A 22178-nucleotide genomic window follows, 5' to 3' on the forward strand; every position below is an offset into this window, starting at 1 on the left:
GTATTGTCTTATTTCCCTTCTCCTGGTAGGATAATCAGGTAAACTGGTCCAGTGGGTGTGGGCTTCCTGGGCGGAGACCTTTTGTTTACAATTCCTGTGTATGGATCCAGATTATAAGACCCAGATCTTATTTATGAGTACCAAGAGAAGTATAGAGTCAAGAATTAAGATGGCAAAGATGAATAAAATTGATCAGTACACCGAAGTGATCAGTTTGAATGAATATCAGAGATAGCAGTTTTCTCTGTAATGGGCCCTTTTGTGAGGGTTTTCCAGATCCATTTTAAGGGTAGAGAAGTGAATGAACAGGAAGATCATTTTGCAGGTGGGAAATTGTGGCCGAGCTGGTCACTAGTAAATAATAGAACTGGAGCTTGACCTTATATTCTTTGATTCTAATCCCAAATTCTTTTTTCATTTTTTAAATCTGTTAAAGCCCCATAGCTGTGAGCACAAACTCAAATACTACTTTATCCCATTTACACTTATTATTACAGCAAAAATCCTTTCCCATCTGTCTAAGAGACAGACATGCCAACTAACATCAAGACCTGGTACCTTGTGTGAATGTGACAGTAGAAGTCTTCTAGTCTTCAGCCAAAAGATAAACTTATTTTCATTACATTTTTTTATTCAGTTCTTCTCTTCATTTATGCCTCATTGTCCCACTGCCAGCCCACACCCTTCTTTTGTTAATACCTACCAACTTGTCTTTTCAAGACAACAAATCAGATTACCTTACAGCCAATGAAGATCTGTCTCTTTTCACATCCTGTAGCAAAACTAGAGCAACATAGCATTGCTTATCTTCTCTGTACTATACCCAGGGTTTTCTCTTTGTCTCTGCTCCTTCAATCCCTACAACCCTAACACTTTTGTGAAATTATGCTTACTAGATTTATTTTTTTTTTCAAGATTTTATTTAATTATTTGAGAGAGAGAGTGTACAAGCACAGGGAGGGACAGAGGGAGAGGGACAAGCAGACTCCCTCCTAAGCACAGAGCCCAACTGACTGCAGGGTGCAATACCAGGACCCCTGAGATCATGACCTGAGCAGAAGTCAGACGCTTAACAGACTACGCCACGCAGGTGCCTGACTAAATTTCTGAAAGAGATTTTAGTTAGATCAAAAGGGAGGTAGGTGGTGTCAAAGCATGGATTGATGATGGCTCTAGTTGGGTGGCCTGACATGTGCTTATGTTTGGTTCTCCTTACAGTGGTGAACTTCCAGCAGCGATTTGTGTTTCCAGTACAGTTTGGTGGCCCAATGATAGAACACTGGTGGAATTCCAACCTCACTTTCCAAATTTACACAAAGAAAACCCCACAGAAAAAGGTACCTCAGTTGATTTGACCTTTGCCTTACCATTTTTACTAGGGAATTAGTATAATTAATTACACTAATTAATTAATATACTTTACATTGAATCACCTAGCTAATGACTTCTTTCTAATAAAAGAATTGTACGAGCTTTTGGCAGAGAACTTGAGAAAATATTTCCGAAAAGCAAAAATTGTCTATAATCCCATCACCAAGAAATAACTTTGTTAATATTTATGTTTCCCCTTTGTTTTATTTTTTTTTTCAAATAATTACAATACATGTGTAAATCTTTGGCAGTATTAGGATAATTTTATATACAGTTTTTATCCTGCTTTTTTAAAAATTTAACATTATCTTTATAAATATTTGAAGATTTACTATATATTACTTAACACCCTATTTTTACCAAACATTATAATAAATACTATTTATATTATTTCAGACTTTTGTAAACATTGTTTTAATGACTACATAGTATTGCATTATAGCAGTGTGCTATAATTAACTTAATAATTCCTGATTATTGGACCTCTGGTTATTTCTAATTGTTAATTTTTAAAATATACATATTTGTGTATAAGCTTTTTATGTACTTGTTACTTTAGTGTAAATTCTCAGAAGTGGAATTACTGGGCTAAAGAGTGAATATTTGAAGCTTTTAATATTTACTGTCAAATTTGCTGTCCAGAAGAATGTTGCCGGTTTATTTTCCCAGCTTCACACATTTATGATAGCCTCTGTTTCTCCATAACCTTGATAGCATCAGATGTATTAAGTTTTATAATTTTTCTAGCTTAATGACAAAAATTTGTGTCATCTAAATGTTATTTTTTGTTTTTAATTGTGAGGTTGAATACTTTTTGTAAAGAACTAACTCTTAAAAATAGAAAAAGATTATCTTCCAACCTCTTGGTGACTCATGAAACCCTCTATAATCTTCTAGAGAGAAGTAGTGAAACCCAGGATGGGGACCAAAATGTGGCAGAACATAGGTTGCCACTTAAAGTTGCTTCAGTCAAATAGTTAAGCTATTTACTCCATAAAGTATGGCTTCCCTTCTAAGCTGTCCTTTGTTGTCAATCCAGTTAAAATCCCCTGTGTCTTGTCTTTAACCTAAATTTTTTTCTCTCTTTCTCTCAGCCAGAAGTCATTGGATCTGCCTCACTGCCTTTACGAACTGTCATTCAGTCTGAGTTGCTTTCTTTCAGTAACCAGCTTCCAGTGCAACAGGAGAATGGTCAGACTCCACTGGGCCCCCTTAAGGTACATAGATACACATTCAGGTAGTCAAGTATTTACGGAGCATGTATTACTGACTAGCACTGAACAAGAAAATCAGGGTCTCTTCTCTTGTAGCTTCTATTAAAATAGGGCAGCAGAGGGGTGCCTGGGTGGCTTAGTTGGTTAAGTGTCTGCCTTTGGCTCAGGTCATGAACCCGGGTTCCTGGGATCGAGCCCCACATCGGGCTCCCTGTTCAGCGGGGAGCCTGCTTCTTCCTCTCCCCGTTGCTTGTGCTCTCTTGCTCTCTCTCTCTGACAAATAAATAAATAAAATCTTTAAAAACAGGGCAGCAGAATTGCTGTGAAGGAAATAAACAGTACAATGTGAAAGTGAATACCTGGGAGGAAGTAGGGGATGGTGGTCAGAGAAGGTCTAAGAAAGTGACATTTTAGGTAAGATTTGAAGGAGAGGAAGAGGCCACCAAGTAAAAAGTAGAGGGAAGATAATTCCAAAGAAAGGGAATAACACATGCAGAGGCCCTAAAGCAGGAATGTTGCCGTAGGATAGCGAGCCAAGAGGGAGAATAGTAGAAAATTAAGACTGGACAGGCAGGTGGAAGGCATATCATTCAGAGCTTTGTAGGTCTACGTAAATGGTTTAGATTTTATACTAAGAGCCAAGAAAGGACATCAAAGTGTGAGAGTAACAATTGATTTACTTTTTTTTTAAATTTATTTATTTGAGAGGGAGAGAGAATCTGAAGCAGACTTCACACTGAGCATGGAGCCCAATGTGGGGCTCAGTCCCACGACCCTGAGATCACAACATAAGCCGAAACCAAGAGTCAGATGTTTAACCAACTGCACCACCTAGGCGCCCCTGATTTACATTTTTAAAAGATAACTGTGTGGAGAATAGATTGTAGGGGACGAGAAGAAAAAGAGAGACATTACCAGAAAAGAGAGAACTGATGGCTTGGACTAGAGTAGTGGCAGTTGAACAAGGAGAGAAGTGACTGAGTTTGTGGTCTGGTGGAATGAATTCTGATGTATAATTCATTGGAGAGAGGGTTCTTTCCTTGTCTTCAGAAGCTACAGGATTTCTTAGGTGGCAGAATTTGAATGTGTGGCTTCAGTAGGGCTTGGTCTTATTATTCTGGTGATCTTTTAAAATAATCACAGCCATACCTATGACATTTCCATGGCTCTCCATTATCCAAAAGACAAAAATACAGGGCTCACCATAAGGCCCTAGCCTATCACTTACAGCTTTCCTACCAATAGCCATGTCAAACTATGTAAAGAATCAGTAAGGTATCATGCTGGTTTATACCTCCATGCTTTTGATCTTGACTTTCATGCTGCTCCCTCTTGGAAGCCCTCTCTGTGTACTTCCTGGTCTTCTCAATAATAAATACCATTTAGTTTTAAAGACTGGTGTGATTGTCATTATGAAAAATTAACATCACATTACTCTTCCACTATCAAAGTTTTATTTTTTGTTTGTCTAGTTCATTCTGGACTGCAAGGTTAAAATCAGAAAAGAGGAATTAATGGAACTGATGGACTAGAAATTGTTTCTGTTCTGGCTCTCTTGAGAGAAGTACTGTTCTAGATAGATTGCTGTGCATATTTAGTATTGCGAAAGACTTCACTGTGGGTTTTAAATTAAAGGGAACAGCAAGTCCCCTTTATCCCTAATGACTTTAAACTTAGAGAAAAATTGCAAAAATAGTACAAAGAACTCACATACCCTTTACCTAGACTCACCAATTACTAACATTTGTCACATTTGCTTTATAATTATCTACCTCCTGTCTCTCCCTTTCTCACTGTCTTTTTTTCTTTGTCTCCCTCTGCATTCTCCCACACACCAACCCACAATTTTTTTCTGAACTATTTGAGAATATGTTATAGACATCATACATCTTCCCTCCTAAATTCTTGTATTTCCCAAGAACAAGGACATGATCATACACAACACTGTATAGTTCTAAAAATCAACTTAACCTTGATAATGTCCATAGGCCATATGCAGAGTTCACCAATTGTGCCAATACGTCCGTTTATAGAATTTTTTTTTCCAGTCCAGGATTATCTATTGCATTTGTCATCTCTCTCTAATCTCCTTTCATCTGGAACAGTTTTGTAACCCTCCTTTGTCTTTCAGTACTTTGATATTTTTTAAAAATAAGGCCTATTATTTTGTAGAATGTCCTCCATTGGCGTTTACCTGAATCAGTTACCACTATAGTGATTGTAAGATGATGATTTTCTAACTCCTCCCTTTCTTATGTTTTTACTAATTGCATTCTACTATACAGAAGAGTTGTCCTTTTTCCCATATTTATTTACATTGATATAGACTCATGGATTTTTACATTATTCAATAGGTTATAATCCATTACTATTATTATTCATTTTAATGCTCAAATTGTCCCAGATTTGGCCGATATGAGCTCCTTTGATTGAATTCTGTATCCTCTCTCCTTTCGATATGTCTCCATCCTTTTCTGAGCACTTCCTTATTTTCCGGCAGAAGATGATGTTCCACGTTCATCTTGTATTATTGATAAATCATCTGTCTAGCTTTTCTTAATCCTGATAAGGTAATGTATATACAGTCTATTAGTGTTCTTACTACTATGGTATTTGAGAATGAGTTAATTATTTCCTAACAATCTGATTTGCCTCTAGCTCCAAAATTCTGATTCTGATTTCAGAAGACATACTTGCTAACTCTCTTCCTTTTGTGTTTTATAGGTAACTGTAGAGCTTATTATAGATAACAAGGATTTCACTGGTGTGAATACTAAATTAAGTAGCAGCACCCAACATAGCCCATGTGCTCTTGCAAGTCCAGATAAGACACTATCAGAATCTGGTCAGTATGTTACCTGTACCAAAAATCCAGAGAACCTAAATCAAATTCAAAAAGAAGCTGCAAAGAAAGTGCAAAATTTGGTGCTCCCCAGCCCAAAGTCACCAAGTCCTGTTGCACCAAATCCTTCAACCTTCATGGCTGTGCCAGCCTCTCACGATTTAGCAAATCAGACAAATGGGTCAACAAAAGAGACTGCTTTGCTGTTGCATGTGCTCTTGATGGTGCCAGATGGGAAAGATTTCATTACTGGAGAATCTGACAAACAACCACCGTGCAATATTTATTTAAATTGCAAACTTTTCAGCACAGAGGAAGTCACCAGATCTGTCATCGCATGGGGCACAACACAACCAGTCTTTAACTTTTTTCAGGTAACTGTATATATCTTAACCTTCCATATCCATTAAGGATGTATGGGGGCGGAGACAAGTAGGTTTCCCAAATCAGAATTCCATTATAAAAGAAACCTAGAATGTTCAGACTGGGAGAGACCTTTGTAATTATCTGCCATGCAGATCCATTCCCACTGTGGGATTGGAAGAGGAAAAGACATTGTCAACTTTTAAAACTTATGTCTTCATTTCCTTTTGTTCTGTCTCAGTTGAGATGGTTTCCTACTGTTTCTTTTGCCTGAGTTCTGAATTATATTCCTTTCTGCTTCCTTTAGAACTAAACTTTCCCCCTTTCTTTTCTGTATCTTCAAACTCTTCTTTAACTCTAGTTAACTTTTTTATATATTTTTTTCTCTCCTTTATTCCTCTACTTATTTCAGTACTTATCTTGCTTGATTTCTTTGTAGGATTTGATGCTATTGCTTAAATTGTTTCCTTTTTTGATTTTTGTAACTCTACTCTCTTATTTTCTTCCTGAATCAACAACTGTTCTTTTTCAGTCTGTGGGCCAGTAGGAAAAGAGTAGTGACCCCAGCACTTCTTTCTCCTTTTCTCTTACCTTTAATTATTGGTGCTCCTGTTCATTGCTCCTTGGCTCTCTTCCAAACCAACCCTCTTTTCCCATGGTCACTACTTCTATTCCCATAGCTTCAGCTATTATTTTTATGAAGATAACTTCCAAATCCATACTTCCATGTAGGCCAGACATTTCTGATCAGGTTTCTGATCTCTCTGTCTAGCTGCTGGTCATCATCCCCAGATGTCTCAAAAGCACTTTACACTTGGCTTAGACCTAATGCACTGCCTGGCATATCGGAGGTATTGAATAAAGATGTCTAAATGAAAAAAGGAATTCAAATGTGTCCAAATCTGAATTTATTATTCCTTCCAAATCTGTTCCACCTCCTCCTTTCTGCCCTAATTCATATTGTAATCTACTCAGAAGCCCAAGCAGAACCTGAAAGGTATCCTTGACTCTTTATTACATAATTATTCACCAAATCCAATAGATGCTGCTAACTTAATTATCTCCAGAATGAATCTTTCTGTACCTCAACTAAGTTGCCAGTGCTTTCATTCAGGCCCTCTTTCTCATTCCAGATGGTCTTCAGTCTAGTCTGTTTCTGGTCTTTCCCTGTCCATTCCTTTTTGTACCAGTAGGAATGATCTTTCTAAAACATTAACCTGAACATTTTTCTCCCCTGCTTTAAACTTTTCAGTGATTTCCCCATAGCCTTCAGAATAGAGTCCAGATGTTTAGTGTGAACTACAAGACCCTTTAAGAACTGACTGTCTTCCCTTCAGAACTCTTCCCTTCACACTAGGTAGTGAAGCTATGTTCAGCTACTGGAGGTTTCGTGAACGTTCTCTTTCCCTACTGCTGTGTCTTTACATGTACTTTTCCTTCTGCCTTGCAGTTCCTTCTCAGCCTTCATGACTCCTATTAGGCAGAGCTTTTTATACTAGTTAACTTTTTTTAAGATTTTATTTATTTGAGAGAGAGAATGAGAGAGAGAGAGCACATGAGAAGGGGGAGGGTCAGAGGGAGAAGCAGACTCCCCACTGAGCAGGGAGCCCCATGCGGGACTCGATCCCGGGACTCCAGGATCATGACCTGAGCCGAAGGCAGTCGCCCAACCAACTGAGCCACCGAGGCGCCCTATACTAGTTAACTTCTGCTTATCCTTAAGAATTTAGGGTTACTTTCTGCCAGCAGCTTTCTCTGAAATCTCCCTATTTGTCAGGTTAGGTTGCTGTGTTTTTACTTATTTTGATTTCACAGAACAGAAATGTGCTCAGGGTACCTTATGTAATTGGAGTTTCTTAGATGGATACAAAAGTAGGTGAGCTCAGGTTCTCTGCTTTTCTGGTATCTTCCTCTCATCTTGCTGTACATCATTTCTGGTTTCACCCCTTTTCCTTTCATGTTTTCTGTTGGTTTCATCCTGGGGCTTGGGCTTATCTGTCCTGTGCTGATGCAGTTATGCTACCCTTCAAATTGGTGGGCCCTTGATTCTGCCTTTAATTTAACTGACTCGCTCTTGGCTGCAAATCTCTGCTTCTCTTTGTGACTTTTCCTTTCTCTTTCAGCTACCAGCTGACTGGCCAGTTCTCGAATAATTTTACATTGAAAATCCAGTTGAACATTTGGCTTGTTATTTACCATGACATTGGGTTGGGCAGAGCTTTTTGCACTAGGCCATACCATCCAACCAGTAGGATTGGCTGCCCTTTGATTAGGTGCTCAACCCTTGTCTAATCAGTAGCCATCTTTCTTTCAAAAACATCTGGGGGTTGGGAGGGGCAGGAAAAAAAGTCTGTCTCACAGAGGGGTTTACAAATGGGTCATTTTGCCTTAGAAAGGCTTGGATGAGGCGATGAGGCGGCAGGCAGTGATTGACATGTCCAGCAACCTTCTCTGTGTCCTCAAAGCCCTGTCTATATGAGCTTTGTCATCAGAGAACTCATACCATTTTGTATTTGGCCTTTATATGTTGGTCACTTACACCAGACTGGCTTCTCTTGAGGATACAGAGTGGGTTTTATTTTAATGTCTTCAGCTTCTAGCACTGTGCAGGGCTTTCAGTTCAAATTGGGCTTTCAGTTAGTACTTGTTAAATAAAAGCATAGATTAATCCTTTGTCTCAGGTGTGGGTTTTTATTTTGTTTTGTTTTTTGATTGCTCCTCTCCCCAGGTGATTCCTGTCTCTCTGTCTTCCAAATACCTGGAAAGGCTGAAGGACAATGTGATGGTAATTGAAACATGGAACAAGTTGCGGAGCCCAGGACAGGACAAGTTGCAGGACAAGTTGCTTGGGCTGGTGAAACTCCCCCTCCATCAGTTTTACATGTCATTCAAGTAAATAGGATCTTTTGGAGTATTCTTTACTTTACATCTTTATCTTTGTATAGACTGAAGAGAAATTCTTTTGGTTTGCAAAAATGACTAGCCCAATAATACCTTGGAGGACTTTTCTCAATTTCACCACAGTCGCTACACTTTCTCCTCTGTTAAAACAGTTTTACAGATACTGCTTACCCTGTTTCAGGCCCTATGCTAAGAACCTTATATACATCAAGTCATTTAATCCTCACAACAGTTTTCTAAGGCAGGTAATTTTTATTTCCCCTATTTTACAGATGTGTTAACAAAGGCACAGAGGATTTAAATAACTTGTTATATATATTGTAAGTAGTAGAACCAGGGTTAGAACCCAGAGAGTTCTACTGCTTCACCAAGAAGCTCTACTGCCAAAGGTTATCACCTCACAAAACTAATGGTTTAGTTCTCTGTCACAAAAATGTTAGTACTGTTTACTTCAGCTATTTGCAAGATTTCTATACTGAGTGTTGTCTTTTGGACCTTCACATTTGATCACTGTACCTCACTTTTCACTGTGCAACACCCCCATAAGGTATTGATTTATCTGAAGGGTATTTCTGTCCTCACTACAGACTGTTCATTTTTTCTTTTGGTTCAAGGTACTGATTTTTAGTTATTTTAGCACTGACTTCTTTCCTAACAGCCTTCTTATGGTTCTGTGTTTTATATGCTGTTATTTTACATTTTACAGAGAACGCTTTTGTGGGCAGTTTCACATGAGCCTTTCTATAACCCCAGGAAGTATTATCATTATCCCCTTTTTACAAATGAGGAAACTTATCCTTTGACTTGCAGAAGTCAGCCTCTCTGGCTTTCTTTTCATCATCTGTAAAATGAGGGTGATGCTAGACCCCCTGTCTCCCTTATGGCACAACTGTGACAATCCAGTGAGAAAACAAGTGGGTAAGCCTTCTGTGAACAGTGAAATACTTAGGCTGGTAACACTGGAAAGCATGGTCAGGCTAAGGAGTGCTGCTGGAATCATGCCTCTGTCAGCTATAGGCTTTTTCCCCTTTTTTAGTTGTGATATTAGTGTGGTCTGGTACTTCCCTTCCCTTCTCATTTCATTAGACCCCATTCTTTGCTGAAAGAGCGTAAAACAATAGTAGCTACCAGTTAATGAGTACTTTTATGTACTAAGTATTATAGTTGGTATTTTGGGTTTGTTATCTCAGCTAATCCTAACAACTGCCCTTTGATGGAAGTTTTATTACGTACATTTTACAGAAGAGGAAACAGAAAGGTTAAATTGATTATTAGAGTCATTCAGCAAGTTAGTGTCAGAGCTAAGATTCAGCATGGTATAATGAAGAGCATTTGGACTTTTTCTCATCTATTAATAGTGGATAATATCAACTTTTGCAGTGTTAGAAGGGTTATAGATGGCAGATATTATTGGTAATATTATCCAGATCTTATCTGCCAGACTCCAAAGTCCATTTCAGATTGACCACACTGCCTCCCTGTAAAGTAATGCAATTCAGCAAGCCTGTACTGAGATAGTGCTCGATCCCAGATGCTGGGCTTGGGGTCATGGTGATAACAGACATAAATCAGACTGCTTTCAAAGTGCTACATTTGTAACTTAACTGCCTGGTAATTTTTATTTGATGAGCTATGGTAAAATCATATGTTTTTTTCAAACTAATGTTTTCTAGTTGTAGACCCATTTTTAACAAACTGAGAAAATAAGCCAAGTAGGAAATGCAGCAGCAACTCTGTGACATGACTGATGGTTGTTATTTGCTCATTCGCCATTTCTCTCCCTCTAGAGATCCCAGAATTTCTCGCCTGCTGCTTGATGCTCAGTACCCAGTTGTTGCTGTTGACAGCTACATGCCTGTGATTGATGTGTTCTCAGGCCACCAAAACGGGAGTCTTCGCGTCTTCTTAGCCATGGGTTCTTCAGATCAGATAATGGCACTACAAAGATTAAAGAACGAAGAAGGAACACTTCCTCCCTTCAGCCCTAGGCCAGCCCATTTTCTGGATCAGCCATTTATAGCATCTGTTAATATGGTAATGATTAAACACTTGATAGTTTACAAAAACCATAATCTCATTTTAAGGTGTACAACTATGCTTTAATATATACGTAATATTGTGAAAGGATTACCACAGTGAAGCCATTTAACATATCAGTCACTTCACCTATTTACCTTTTTATGTGTGAAGTGAGAACAGTTAAGGTCTATTAGCAAATTTTAAGTTTCATAATCTCATTTTATCTTGCGTGTTTTAATGAAACCATTGCCCCAAATCCTTTTTTCAGTAGTGAAAAGGAACATATTTGCACTCCCGATGCATGCTGTAGATCCAAGGAATTATTTGTTTTGTGGTTTAAATATATATCTGTCCCTCTGAAATTTTTGAATTTATAAAGAAACTCTAATTGGACAACCACATCCTAATAGTCTAATTTACTAACTTAATTAATTGCCTCTTTAAAAATTGGGGTGAACCTAAGACTGCATTTTAAAAGGTCTTAACTAAAAAGGAGATAATCCAGGAGGGAAAAATAAGGGTGGGAGGTTGACAATGATCCCAAATGTAGGCCCGCAAAATCTTACTCTGTTTCTTAACCAAATCCATGTTGGAAAGTTACAGTAAAGTTTCTTGCTCTTCTACAAGTAAATTCTTAAAAGTAATTTGTTTTGTATGGTGTTGAACAATTGAGAAAGCACATTGATATACTTTTTACATGTTTATTTCCCTAGTACTACATGAGGGGAACCATTGTCATTCACTTTTCAGGTGGTGAAACAGAGTCAAAAGAAGTTATGTTATTTGTCCAGGGTCATATAGCTAAGAATGGGAAAATCAGAGTTTAGACACAGGCCTTTTTTTTTTTTTTTTTAGAGAGAGAGAGAGCACGTGTAAGTAGGGGGAAGAGCAGAGGGGGAGAGAGAGAATCTCAAGCAGACTCCCTGCTATGGAGCCCTATGCAGGGCTCAGTCTTACAACCCTGAGATCATGACCTAAGCTGAAATCAAAAGTCAGACACTTAACCTACTGAGCCACTAGGCGCCCCCAGACACTGGCCTTTTGACTTAAAAGTCCAATCTTCATTCTGTTGTATCATGTCCTAGTGTATTTTACCTTTGGTGTCTTTACCAGTATAGCCAAATCTCAGTCTCCACATGATTTAAGTATGTTATGTTTTTAAATCTGAATCTGAATGACAAATGTGATGTCTCTAACAGAGAAAGATTAGGAAAATGTCTATGAGTAGGTTATTGTTTATTTGTATGTTATGAACTCCAAACTTTACTGTTTCTATTAGATACTAGTGTCTATTACTAGATAATAGTAGCTTTTTAAATTTAAATACGACAGAAAAGCACAAAGAAAATTTATCTATAATATCCCCAAGTCTATTTAGTGTTATATGGCCCTCACATTGCAGTGTAGACTCAGGTTTTGTTAAATGCCATACCAAAAGTTAGAAAATATTACTATGAGCATAAAAGAACTCTTGGAAAGATTAGATATCTGTAAATACAGTTGTTTTTCTTCTTGCACTCATGTCCCTTATCCATTTCAGCATCTGCAGAACTGAATTATTAGATTACTCTAATACTGTATGACCAAATTAAGCAGCTGCTGAGATTATGAGAGGTTTTTTTTTTTAACCCATATTTTTCTTCTCTGGGGAAACAAACTGAAAGTTCTCTGTTTCCCTAAGGAAGGTTTTGGAGCAGATATTGCTGATAGGTTTTTAGAATACAAAGTAAAGACCTTATGCAATTTCTATTCCGAATTCATGGGATTAGTACTTAGAATGTTAAACACATATAAATCATACAGTTTGACCCCTATCTGAATCCTGAATTCCCTCTTTGAATAGTCCCAATTATCAGTTGTCTTGTGTCTGTTGAAGCTGTATAGAGTAGAGGTAAAGAGCTTGGCTGTAGAGTCAGACTACCTGAATTCAAATCCTGGTTCCGCTGTTGTTAGCTATGCATGTTAAATTAGCTATTACAAGTGAAGGGCTTATTATAGTGCCTGGCTATAGTAAATAATAAAAACCTTAAATTGTTATTAGTATAGGTTACCTTCAGTAATGGTATGTTACAACCTCCCCTACTAGTCCTTACCATTAATGAATAGTCTCAGTGTTATTCCCAACTTTATTAAAAATAGTATGTAAATTGGGGCATCTGGCTAGCTCAGTCAGTAGAGTGTGCGACTCTTGATCTCAGGGTCGTGAGTTCAAGCCCTACATTGGGCATGGAGCCTACTTAAAAAAAATTAGTATATTAATACCTATTTGCTTCATGTGTATATTTTTTATCCTATTAAGATCTTCTTAATGTATTCTATTAGTGTACTAAGAATCAGAAGCCAGTGTTGAATTTTATTAAATACCTTTTTAGCATTTATTGAGATAGTCATGTTTTTAATGCAGTGAATTACATTTATGGATTTTCTAATATTGACCAAGTCTCACAGTCTAGAGTAAATCCACCTTGATCTGATTACAGTGAGCAGTTGTGAGATGTATACACAATGAAAATTAAGAATCTGTTTTAGTATCAGCTAATTACACCTATTTTTTCATGTAGACTCAGATTTCATAGAGAAACAGGAATATTCTAAGAAACTTTTTCTTTAAAGCTCACCAGTATCTCTATTTCATTTAATAGGCGGAGGACCAAAGAAATGGATTGATGGAGCATCACTTTGAGCTCCATGTAGAGAAAGTTAAAGGGCTAGCCCCTCTTCAGGCAACAGTCTGGGGAGAAGCAGATTGTTATGTCCAATACTACTTTCCAGTTCAAGACTCCCAATCCAGTGTGCTAAAAGGACCTGAGTTCCCTGAAAATGGTAGGTTTGGGAGGTTAGAGTTTCTCATTCTTGTATGGTTCTTTCATTGGCTATACTTAGAATTTTGTTTTTTCCTGAGTGAATTTTGTGTTCCTAAATGTTCCTAGTCTTAACCTGGATAGTACAGGAGATGGACTAAGTTTTTATTTTTCTTTTCTTATGTTATTTCTTGTAATTTTTTATTTTGATATGATTTCAAAGTTACAGAACATTTAACAAAAATGGTACAAAGAATTTAACATATTATCTTACTACTTACTACTTTACCTAGATCCACAAGTTATTTATATTTTGCCCCATCTTATATCATTTACATGCCTACTCACTCTTATCTATACACATACAGTTGATTCTCATTACTCATGGTAGTTATATTCTACATAACATAGCAATGTCAGGGACACTGAATTAGAGAATACTGAACCATTGCTTTTAGGGGAAATATGTACATATATATATCTCACATAGATCATAATTGTAAATCCTAAAACAACTTATTCGAGTAGATTTTACTTTATTTTACAAAAGAGAGAACAAGGTTCAGAAATGTTAAGTGACTGAAGCTGCCCCAGTGACAATAACGAGGTGCACATTCAGACCCCATCCAACTGGCCCCAGAGCCAGATACTCTTGCACTACACCACACTAGCCTCTCCCATCTCCATCATCTGATCATCTCTGAGAGCTAAAACAAGAAAGCAGAGTGTCACTTTGTCCAGGCTCAGCTGGGAATGATCAAGTCAGGTGACTCAAATGTTTTGCCATTCTCAGCATGTCCACAAATAACTGCAAAAGAGCTGCCAGTATTGATTTTGGGGTTTCAAATAAGGGACTTGTATCTAGAATATATTAAAAAAAAAAGTCTTACAAATAATAATAAAAAACAATCTAATTAAAAAATATTCAGAAGATCTAAATAGACATTTTTCCTAAGATATACAAAGGCCAATAAGCACATGAAAAGATAACTCAGCATCATTAGTCATTTGGGAATGAAAACCAAAAGCACCACAAGATACCACTTCTTTTCACCAAGATGGCAATAATTAAAAAGCCAAAAAACAAAAACAAAGAATAGACTAACAGGTGTTGACAAGGATGTGGAGAAATTGCAACCCTTAGATATTGTCCAGCAATAAAGAGATCTCTTTCTTCTGTATTATCATGGAACCTTTGGGGACCATAGCTACTAGGGAAATGGGCCTTGGTAGAAGTAAGACAGAAGATAAAAGTTCTGGTTCCAGGTCCATGACCTACTACCTCTAAGACCTTTGGGTTCACTGTGTAACCTCAATATGTCTGTATTCTGTCTGTTAAGTAGGAGTAATAATAGTTGCTTTGTTTTCCTCACAGGAGTATTGTGAGGATGAAATTAAATAATACTGGATATTAACATACTATCTGACTACATAGAAAACCCTAAATGTTGTGTTTGATTATTCTGAATTGCTTTTCTTTTCCAAAGGAATTTCTTTGAAGCCTTTCAGATCTGCAACCACACTCTGTGTTCCAGATCCCATCTTTAATAGTGAACACCATCACTCTCTCCTGTTGCCAGCTGAAGTTCCAGTGCAAAGGCTTCTACTGAGTGCCTTCTCTGCACAAGGGCTTGTGCCTGGAGGTGGAGTCCAGTTTGAAGTCTGGTGCAGGTATAATGTGAAACCAATTTTGTGCCTAGAAAGGAAGTACACAATCATAGAGCATGCTTCCCTTGACAGCTTAGGTTGAATTGTAAGGAAGCTAAGCAATCCCTTCTACCCTATTTTATATGATCTGGCTTGTTAGTGACACTTCTCCAGATTTTGCTGAAATCTGAATTATTAGGCTCTTGGGAGCAGATGTATCTCATGCTTTTAAGTGCTTATAACATTTGGAAGTGACGTTCTATCAGTTTTACCTCCTACTGTTCTTAAATATTCAGTCACCTGTTTTCTCCTATTTACTGCCTTATTTGGTTCAGTCCCTCATCATATCATGCCTAAATTACTGATAGCCTCCTGACTGGTCTTCCCACTTCTAAACTTATTTCTTATAATCCTTTCTTCCTACCACCAGAAGAGTAGCCTTCATAAAATATAAATCCACTCATGTCACAGACTTGACATGAATACAGATGCTGCTTTGCGTCCCTACTCCCAAGAAACCAACAAAAATGACAAAGAGCATATAGATATAAAAGACAGAGCATCCAGAACAGAACGAGGGAAGAGTACCATTCACTTGCCAGCAACTTTTCCTAAAAACAGTCAGGTGAATTTAGGTTTGATTTAAAACTGATATAAGAATGGAATATTTTGACAAGAGAAGGAAGTAGAGTAGGTACTAACAGATCCTTTAAATTTGAGGGACTTAGGCCTCAAGCCATAGAAGAGATTGGGACTGCTCCACTTAGAACCACTTTTGCTGCTACAGGATGAATGCTCTCAAAAGTGTCTACTCCCAGAAGTCCAAGTCAGATGCAGATAACTAAACAGAAAGCTTGTAGGAAGCTGGGGTTTGTTCTGAACACAGAGTATAATTTATGGAGTTCCTCCTCCACAGAATGGGCAATAAATCCAGCCAGACACAACCACAACTGTATGCCACAAATACAGAACAACCAGGCTCCAAAGATAGCTTGATACCAAAAGCTGATCCCTCGGGCAAATTGAATCATTCATCCACCTAATTCTTCCAACTGACAGCTTGTGCTTTTTGCGGTTTACAGATACTATTATCCTGACGTGAGAGATCAGGTGGTTGCCAAAGGAACCTTGCCATTATCAAGGATCTGTGCCATGGTAACCATGCAGCACCGTGAGGATGTGGGAATACAGACCTTTAATCTCCCTTTAACCCCCAGGCTTGAGAACAGGAAAGAACTGAGGAACCAGTCATCAGGTAATTGAAGACTGCTTTGTCTCTCCCTTTCGAAATCAGTATACATAAATATCCCTTTTCTCTGTAAATAGCGATTCTTCATATTTTGAGAGACTTACCCTTTTAAGAATCTGATGAAAACTATGATCTACCTTCTCTTACAAAAATGAATGTATTGCTGGCGCCTGGGTGGCTCAGTCGTTAAGCGTCTGCCTTCAGCTCAGGTCATGATCCCAGGGTCCTGGGATCGAGCCCCGCATCGGACTCCCTGCTCCGCGGGAAGCCTGCTTCTCCCTCTGCCACTCCCCCTGCTTGTGTTCCCTCTCTCACTGTGTCTCTGTCAAATAAATAAACAAAATCTTTAAAAAAAAAAAAAATGAACATATTAGTTTACTCTATGCAAATTTTAGAAAATATTTCCATGGACTGTCTGCATAAATGTTGTTTGTCTCATTTCTTCACCTTTAGCTTCAGCAAGCATTTAAGAAGCCTCACAGCAAAAGTCCTAAGTGTTATGTAGGTGTACTCAGAGAATTATTACTCCAGGGCAACATGAGCAGATGTGGGATTGGTGGAATACAGTTAGCATGACAGGGAATTCACTGTAAGGGAGGAAGAGGTTAGGATTTAAAGTTGAAAGGGATTCATTAAAATTTGGAGTTTTGAATTACATCCTAATTGTTTCAGTAGGATTGACCCACCCTCCAGGTACGTCATCAGATAACTAGAATTGGCCTCCTAAATGAAGTTACTGTGCTTGCTTGCCGGAGGGCTTGCTTGCTGGAGGGTATCTGCCAAAGCAAAAGGTTTTATTTTGCCATGATTAAGATTGAGTTGTTCCTCCTGACTGTCACTGATCAGCTTGTTCTGTTATTTTTTTTTTTTTTAAGATTTTATTTATTTATTTGACAGAGAGAGACACAGAGAGAGAGGGAACACAAGCGGGGGGAGCGGGAGAAGGAGAAGCAGGCTTCCCGCCAAGCAGGGAGCCCGATGCGGGGCTCGATCCCAGGACCCTGGGATCATGACCTGAGCCGAAGGCAGACGCTTAACGACTGAGCCACCCAGGCGCCCCATGTTCTGTTATTTCTTAAAGCTTTCTCTGAAATGTGATAATAGGAAGGTAGAATTTTTATAAAAGGATGGCATATAAAGGGTGTTTCAGGTGGTGGTGGTAGAAGGGTGATAGAAATATAGGTGTGAAAACCTTTTAAAAGTTTAAGAAAGAAGAAAGGCTGGAGTCCATCTCAATTCTATAAAAATAACTGGGAGTTTAGGGGCTCCTAGGTGACTCAGTCAGTTAAGCGTCTGTCTTCAACTCAGGTCATGATCTTTGGGTCCTGGGATTGAGCCGGGCGGTGGGCTTCCCGCTCAGCAGGGAGTCTGCTTTTCCCTCTCCTTCTGCCACTCCCCCCACCCCACTCACTCTCTTTTTCTCTCAAATGAATAAATAAAAAATCTTTAAAAAAAAATAAGTGGGAGTTTAAAAAGTCTGAAATTAAGTTCTGCCTCTGATAGTTGTGCGATCTTGGCAAGCAGTTCAGTCTGACATAGTTTCTTGGATGTAAAGTGAAAATAGTAACTTTTGTTCTGCCTTTATTAATCCTAAAGTACAATAATATGAAGTGATTCTGGCCATGGACATTTTGTCTCACTGCTAATGACCCTTATTATTCATTAGGGTGTTTATCCTCTTCCTCTGACCAGGACTTGGGGTTTGGTAGAACAGAGACTCTTCCAGCTAACCTTTTTACCTTTTTTTCCTTTTGTCCTCATTAGGTTTACTGGATGTGGGCCTAAGGTACAGGCGTACTCCCAGGACAGCAGAGGGAGTTCTTGCTGCCCGAGCTGTCTCTATCTCAGTCCAGATTATCAGAGCCTGTGGTCTGCAAGCGGCAGCCAAGTAAGTCCACCTTAGAAAAGCAGTCCTCATCTTTTTCCACTGCAGTCCATACAGCATATGAGGCTCAGATATGCAAAACTTCCTTGTGTACAATTTCCAGTTTATTAAGCACAGCTTTATTTTTTTCTTTTTCTCTTAAGAAAGCATGTAAGGGCGCCTGGGTGGCTCAGTCGTTAGGCGTCTGCCTTTGGCTCGGGTGGTGATCCCAGGGTCCTGGGATCCAGCCCTGCATCAGGCTCCCTGCTCAGCGGGAGGCCTGCTTCTCCCTTTCCCGCTCCCCCTGCTGTGTTCCTTCTCTCGCTTTGTCTCTCTCTGTCAAATAAATAAATAAAATCTTTAAAAAAAAAAAAAGAAAGCATGTAAGACTATACATGAGTAAATCACTTGCAAACTTTACTACTTAAACTGTTATTAGCAACTTTGCTCCTTGATCTTATCCTCTATTCTACTTAACCACTCATTTACACAGGCAGACCCTATACCTCAAACTAAGCCAGGACCAATCACTACAACTCTTCTGTAATCCCATATTCAGTCTGTGAATACCACCTCCCATTTTTCTAGTTTGTTCCCCTTCGGTCTGTTCTCAACATGGAAACCAGTGATCCTATGAAAACTTAAGTCAGACCTTGACACACCTCTACTTAAAACCCATCAGTGACTTTTCATCTCATTCAAAGGAAAAGTCAAACTACTAAAAATGGCTATGAGACCCCACATGATCTGGCTCCTTATTATCTTTATGACTTATCTTCTGCTCGTCTCCCCTCTGCTTACTCTACTCCAACCACTGGCCTTATTGCTTCTGAACACACCAAGCTCATTCCCCTCAGGGAATTTGTCTTGCTGTTTTTTCTGCCTGGAACACTGTTGTTATATATGAACAGCATGGCCCTCTTTTTTTTTTTTTTTTAAAGATTTTTATTTATTTATTTATTTGTCAGAGAGAGAGAGAGTACAAGCAGGGGGAGTGGCAGGCAAGGGCAGAGGGAGAAGCAGGCTCCCCACTGAGCAAGAAGCCCAATGCGGGACTTGATCCCAGTACCCAGGGATCATGACCTGAGCCAAAGGCAGATGCTTAGCCGAATGAGCCACCTAGGCATCCCAGCATGGCCCTCTCTTAATCTCCTTTAGGCTTTTGTTCATACTTCTCTCTACCTTGAATGTTCGTCCTTTTGTCCACTAAACAAACTCCTATTTTCTTTTGACTTGGCAGCTTCTTTGCAGCCTTCCTTTATTTCTTCCTACATGTGGACACAAGTGGCGCTTTGTCCTTTGTCTTCTATTTATTTCTTTTTGAGGATTTTATTTATTCATTCATTTATTTATTTGAGAGACTGCACAAGCAAGGGGAGCAGCAGAGGGAAAGAGAGAAGTAGGCTCCTTTCTGAGCAAGGAGTCCAATGTGGGGCTCAGTTCCAGGGCCCTGGGATCATGACCTGGGCCAAAGGCAGACAACCAACCAATTGAGCCACCCAGGTGCCCCTCTCCTTTGTCATTTAGCACCTTGGTTGTAGCCCGTATTACTCAGTTTCAGTGATTTGTATACATGAGTTTCCCCCACTTTGCTGTGAGTTCCTCTAGTCACTGTCTGAACTCCTCTCTGCCCCCTGCTACCACATAGCTTAATTCTAGCACATAACAGGTGCCCAGCAAGAAAGAGAACTAAGTCATGCTTCTACTATAGACTAGTTCACTTTGGACACAATTTCAAGAAAGAAGCAGGTAAGTGTTCCATAACTTTTTCCCTTATTGTAAGGGAATCAGTCAGATCATTTGCCTTTAACTTCACAGTCTGTAAATAACTAACTGAATTACTGCCATGTGAGATCTGACACGAAAGCAGTTGGTAAAAATGTTCAGCCTGGTTAATATTTTTTGTCACTAAATTCTCCAAATGTGCTTCTAGTGATTGCTGGAATCACTGTTAAGCAATCACTCCAGTGATTGCTGGAATGTTCATTTTGGTGTAAGTTTTACCAGGGCAGTTTTTTAATCATGTCATTCCCTCACATTAAAACTTTTGATGGTTTCCCATTGTCAGTAGCAGTGGTCTAATTTTAATCGTGCATTCCTATTAACAAAAAATAAAAAGTTTAGGGGCGCCTGGGTGGCTCAGTCACTAAGCGTCTGCCTTCGGCTCAGGTCATGATCCCAGTGTCCTGGGATTGAGCCCCACATTGGGCTCCCTGCTCGGTGGGAGGCCTGCTTCTCCCTCTCCCACTCCCCCTGCTTGTGTTCCCTCTCTCTCGCTGTCTCTCGCTGTCAAATAAATAAATAAAATCTTTTTAAAAAGAAAAGTTTAGCATACCCTCCGAATAGCTATATACTTTTTGTGTGTAAATCATCTTCATATACTATTTATTAAATACATTATAAAATATACAATGGCATATACAAAACTTTAACATATGAGATAACAAATATAGAAATTTTAATGTTTTCTTCCTATGCCCAAGTAGTTTCTCCTAAATATAAACCCCATAGATTGTACACACTCTACTTTAGGGACTACTAGTTCACAGGATAAGCTCTAATCTGCTCAACTTGGCATTCAGAGCCCTTCTTTTTTTTTTTTTTTTTTAAAGATTTTATTTATTTATTTGAGACAGAGAGAATGAGAGACAGAGAGCATGAGAAGGAGGAGGGTCAGAGGGAGAAGCAGACTCCCTGCTGAGCAGGGAGCCTGATGCGGGACTCGATCCCGGGACTCCAGGATCATGACCCGAGCCGAAGGCAGTCGCTTAACCAACTGAGCCACTCAGGTGCCCCAGAGCCCTTCTTAATCTCAGTCTTGAAAGAAGAGCAGGAATGCCCAAGAGAGCTGAAAACTATTCTGTTCACAGGGACGAACACATGCAAAGGCACGGAGGCGTGAAATTTGTGTCTGTGGAGTACTTGTTCTATGTAAGACCTAGCCAGGGTCAGAATCTGCAAATTAACCACGATTTAATTGGCAGAGAAGGACTTGGAGTTCAGATACTCAGTAGCTCTCTCATAGATAAGAAGCTCAGTAGTCCCTCTCTCCAGATCATAAAAAAAAGTCAGATCAGGTGGCAGGCAGTTTGTTGTTAACCTGCATTTGGTCTGTGTTACTGTTTCAAGAAGGAAGGGTAAGAAGGCAGGCCAGTTCTAACACTACATTCTTCTGGGGCAGTCCTACAGAATATGAGACAGACAAGGTATAATGGAAACAGATTGCACTAGAAATTGGACCCCTTGGCTTCTAGTCCCATCTCCCACTAGCTGTGCGTGATCTTGGGCTAGTTGCTTACTTCTCTGGGTCTAAGTTTCTTCATCTGAAAAATGAAAATTATGAACACCTCTCCTGATTTTATAAGGATCAGTGTAAGAACTAACAAATATGAAGTGACTTAGTTAGTATAAATTACTAACTACTATACAAATGATTAGTTCCATTTGTATAGATAATTAACATTACCCTTATTATTAGCCAGCAAAATATAATAAAATCAGAAATAATAATACAACAAATTTGTTGTAGACAAATTGTGTAGACATATACCAGTCTACTATTAGTGATCATTTTAGGTTAATTTCGTTAGAAATGAAAATGCAATAAGCATATAACTATGCATACATCTTTAGTATTTGTTGTATCCTCATGCTGTCCTCATTTTAGCAAAGAGGACAATGAAACTTGGAAGAGTTTGAATAACTTGTCCAAGGTCACACGTTTAATTGAATGATAGAGCCAAGATTAAAACCCAGATCTGTATAACTCCCATTACTACCCTCTACTAATGTATTCCAAGTACAATAAAGAAGAAACCCCTCTAAATGCTTTGTGGCTATCAGGAAGTGCTTCAAAAACCAGTGACCTCTATGGGGTGCCTAAGTTGGTAGAGCATGCAACTCTTGA

The 22178-nt window shown here is 38.8% G+C and overlaps 1 protein-coding gene across 5 annotated transcripts in view; it reads left to right on the forward strand.

The window, feature by feature from the left end:
- C2CD3 (C2 domain containing 3 centriole elongation regulator) overlaps positions 1 to 22178 on the forward strand; it is a 146568-nt gene that overhangs the window by 49343 nt on the left and 75047 nt on the right. For 4 of the 5 annotated variants that reach the window (XM_064576936.1, XM_064576934.1, XM_064576932.1 and 1 more), the window contains 9 exons: positions 1219 to 1337; positions 2466 to 2588; positions 5310 to 5801; positions 8519 to 8682; positions 10479 to 10725; positions 13353 to 13533; positions 14999 to 15182; positions 16241 to 16413; positions 18172 to 18295. In XM_064576936.1, coding sequence (XP_064433006.1) covers positions 1219 to 1337; positions 2466 to 2588; positions 5310 to 5801; positions 8519 to 8682; positions 10479 to 10725; positions 13353 to 13533; positions 14999 to 15182; positions 16241 to 16413; positions 18172 to 18295 — 1807 coding nt within the window. The remainder of the gene's footprint in view (positions 1 to 1218; positions 1338 to 2465; positions 2589 to 5309; positions 5802 to 8518; positions 8683 to 10478; positions 10726 to 13352; positions 13534 to 14998; positions 15183 to 16240; positions 16414 to 18171; positions 18296 to 22178) is intronic. The other variant, XM_064576935.1, reaches the window with a different exon arrangement.

This window comes from Mirounga angustirostris, unplaced genomic scaffold (genome assembly GCF_029215605.1).
Source record: "Mirounga angustirostris isolate CCGP_5_RB_7025 unplaced genomic scaffold, mMirAng1.0.hap1 SCAF_13, whole genome shotgun sequence".
NCBI lineage: Eukaryota > Metazoa > Chordata > Mammalia > Carnivora > Phocidae > Mirounga > Mirounga angustirostris.